Below are 3,840 nucleotides of genomic sequence, written 5' to 3'. Positions count from 1 at the left end.
AAGAAAAGAGTTCCAAATCAAAATTCTTATGCTTAAGAAAATTCTATGATCCCATCATAATGTAGAGTGGAATAACCTACAATACTCTGCTATAACATTAAAAAGGGAGGGGGGGAGAGGGGGGTGTTTGGTGTGTGGGGCTGCTTAGATCTACTAGATAGCAAAAATATGGGAAGGTGTTCTTTGGCTGGGAGTTGCTCCTACATTTGTGCGAGAATCAATAAGCAATATTTTTTTTTTGTTTAACTTATGAGGAGTAGTGAGGTCAATTTACAGGGAGAAGAGAAATACAAACATAAGTGCGTAGGTGTGGGAGCTACATAGCAAACTTTCTTCTCAAAAATATTTACAAATCTGATAGGTATAAATAATGTCTTTATCAAATCCCCATCTAAATAAAAAATAAATAAATAAGGACAAGTTTTTTCTATCTAGGAGCAACCCTTGCCTAGGAGCATATGCCATTAGGAGGGGCACAATGGTCATTTCATACCCTTTGTGCTTATAGCGCAGGGATCACTCTAGACTGAACACTTTGTACCAAAATTTTAAATAAAAGTCTTAAAATACCCCATTATCTTTCCTTCTTCCTGATGGAACACCACTCCTTCCTTCTCCCTACAAACCTGCTCCGTACCACTGCAACCCACCCACACCCCCTCCCTATTTCTCGCACTCTCAATGAATTTTTCCTTATAAAAAGGGAAGGGGAAGGGGAAGGGGAAGGGGAAGGGGGTGGAGGGGGGGGGGCGGGGGTGGGGGGAACTCAATGATGAGAATCTATTCATCATCAATGGCTTAATAGTTAATACAATGGTTGGACTCCTGAATATCAATGCATGCCGTCATTAATTTCCTCACATTTTGTAGAAAACTGAAATTAAACGCTTTCCCAATCAAACCAAAGACCAAATCGCATGATTCAAGAGATTCTCTCTTCACATCCGTCATACAATTAAGAGAAATTAGGTATAAAAAAAATAATTAAAATTAATCAAACAATTTTTAAGAAATTCCACCGGTTTTTATTATTATCCTTTTTACATTTTTTTTTTGTTCCATTCCCCAACGATGCATAAACGCAAAATTAACAATAAAAAGAGAAGAGAAAGGTGGGAGGAGTGCCAAACCTTTAAGAGGAACATCGATCAGTTGGCCGGCCCGAAGCTCATTCTCATGACCTAACCCATTGAGTTTCAACAAGGTACCTTGGGTAGTTCCATACTCCATAGAGATCTGCCCAACGGAGCTCCTCTTAGATACCACATGTCCATAATGGATGACCTGAGCACCACCCACTCTGTCGCAGCTACACGGCAGCGGAATCCACAAGTACTGCCCAATATAGATCAAGTTGGGGTCGGAAACATCATTTACGGTGGCGATCTCCTGGGGCGTCACCAACCCAGAGAACACCACATTCGCTATATAATACAGGTAGTCACCTTTCTGTACATTGTACATTGGGACTTTTTCAGAGATTCCAACCCCACTGAACAAGGAATAAATACAACCGCAGGGGAAGGGAATCTTGATGGTCTGGTTCACTTCAACTGTTTGGTATGGAGAGGTTGAGAGTGGGAGGGAATTTGCACCGAATATGGAGATGAAGGTGACCCCAAAGAGGTCGGCGATGTCGGAAAGGGATTTGGTGGTGGGAGAGACGTAGTCTATTAGAGCTGAACATGTTGCAGTGGAAGAGGTGCAGTTGAAGCCTAGGGCTGTTGCTGAAGGGATTATTATTAATAGAAATGAGGAGATAAGGAGGAGAAGTACCACTCCAGTGGAAGTGCTTATCTTCATCTCCATAGGCACTATCATCATTAGTGTTTCTTTCTTCTCTGCTTCTGATGACCTCAAATTAAACGATGGTTATACAATTGGGGTGGTAGGTCGTTGGTGGTAGAGTGGTCAAATGTGGTAGGCATTAGGCTAAGCTAGCTTTCTTGTGGGATGCGAACAACTGAACAAGTGTCTTCTTGAAATAAGTAAGCGACAATATGGAAAACGATAAAAAAGAGAAAGGACCCCGGATCCACTCTTGAACACGTTCGTGTCATGCCCTGATTCGTCAGCCTGCAGAAACACCTCGCCGCCCCCATCGCGTGATGATAGATAATTTAAAAATAGAACGGGAAGAGAGAAGAAAACGGGAGGGGTTGAAGAGAACGTGGCACTCGTGTCTGAGTATGATGAACCTTCACGTAAGCGACGTGGAATTTTGTATGGAAATCATTTTTTTAAAGCTAATTCATTCATATAGAATTCATCATAGAATTGATTGTTGGATGGATTCCATCTATGAGGATCAGATTTTTACAAGGACTTGATCTGCTCTTACCTCACCCCAATTCATGTACATTCATTCTTTTTTAAATATTGAATAAGAAAAAAAAAGAAAGAGAAATTGATCCCAACAAAAACAGAAGTAACTAATCTCATTCCGTATTGCAATTCCATTAATCTTATGACACATAATTTATTTCATTTTTTTCTCCTTCCTCTCATAGTGTGCAAGAGACTAAGCTCAAAAATGGTAGCATTTCTCAAGGACATCTATCTCCTCAACAGCCCTCCTTCAAAATCTGAAGAACCCAAGTTTACTAAGTCCAACTAGAATAGCTTACCAATATATTTTAGTGGTGGGAGGATATCGAAATCGCAATATCATGCTAAAGCACCCAAACATTAGTAGATCTCATCTCAGGATATGCTCAAAACCCCTATTGTTGAAGCTTTTTGTGATGGACTTATCATATGATACTACCCTTTTCTTACTTCTTTTGCACTTCCAAAATATATCTTCTGGATTTTATCAAATAGATCAGAACTTGATGTGTTATGGGTTTTTTTATTTTATTATTGTTCTTGCTGGTAGCACATAGGATATTTACAGATTGCATTGGATGCTTATAAGTCAAACATATGATATTGAAAATCCATTTGTTTCTTGATCAGAAGCATTGCAATATGAAGAAGAAGAAACACATCGAATTAGAATTAGATTGGTTTTGTAACATTGAGTTGGACTTCATTTCTTATTTCTCCATAGGAATTGGTTTCTCTGCCATCACCAAGAGACCAATAGTAGTAGGACCTTTATATAAGGGATATTTTCTTAGTGATACTCCTTAAGGTGTTGTAATCTTATTTTCTTTTCCTTTTTGTATATCACTGTTTTTTTATTTTTTAGGTAAATCCTATCATTTTATACCATTATCAAATTATTTTCAGCCAGAGATCATTTCATGGCCACATGGCCTCTGCACTAGCATGGGGGCCATTGAGAGCTCATGCATGGGCTTCAACATGAATAAAATTTGTTATCTTACAGGGGAAAGAATGGTAATTTATCGCGGACCTGTATATGGGCACAGGAACCAAGATGTGAATGTGAGTGCTCTCCGACTCGGGGTGTTTCTTCTTCTCATCTTTCCCTTCTTGGGTCTACTACTCTATGTTTTCATGAGCATAAATTCTAAAATGACCAAGTTTCTCTTTACTCACGGCGAAGTAACTTTCCTTCCTCATGGGGTTTTTTGACCTAATACTGTAAGGAGTAATTAAGAACCTAAGATGATGGATGAAACTTGGAATTGGAATGGCCACAATGTTGCATACAATGGTTTGTGAGCCGCTTAACTTTAATCTATAGCTAGAAAAATTGAAAGTAAAATAATGTCTCTTTGTAGTCACATTGGACTAATCTATTCAAAAAGACTCTCATGGGGGACTCTGACTATACTTCAAAACGATAGCTGGAAATTTAGAGAGAGAGAGAGAGAGAGAATGCTGCTCTCACCATCATGTTTATTGAACTAGTTGTATGTTTGTTTTTTT

General features: G+C 38.9%; 1 protein-coding gene across 1 annotated transcript in view; it reads right to left on the bottom strand.

The window, feature by feature from the left end:
• LOC122076484 (LEAF RUST 10 DISEASE-RESISTANCE LOCUS RECEPTOR-LIKE PROTEIN KINASE-like 2.2) overlaps positions 1-1,848 on the bottom strand; it is a 3,691-nt gene extending 1,843 nt beyond the window's left edge. Inside the window, exon 1 of the mRNA XM_042641792.1 lies at positions 1,131-1,848. Coding sequence (XP_042497726.1) covers positions 1,131-1,824 — 694 coding nt within the window. The 5' untranslated portion in view covers positions 1,825-1,848. The remainder of the gene's footprint in view (positions 1-1,130) is intronic.
• Positions 1,849-3,840: the final 1,992 nt, after the last annotated feature.

This window comes from Macadamia integrifolia, chromosome 4 (genome assembly GCF_013358625.1).
Source record: "Macadamia integrifolia cultivar HAES 741 chromosome 4, SCU_Mint_v3, whole genome shotgun sequence".
NCBI classification, from domain to species: Eukaryota; Viridiplantae; Streptophyta; class Magnoliopsida; order Proteales; family Proteaceae; genus Macadamia; species Macadamia integrifolia.
Note: the sequence above shows the minus strand (reverse complement) of the source record. Positions and strands in the feature narration are given on the sequence as shown.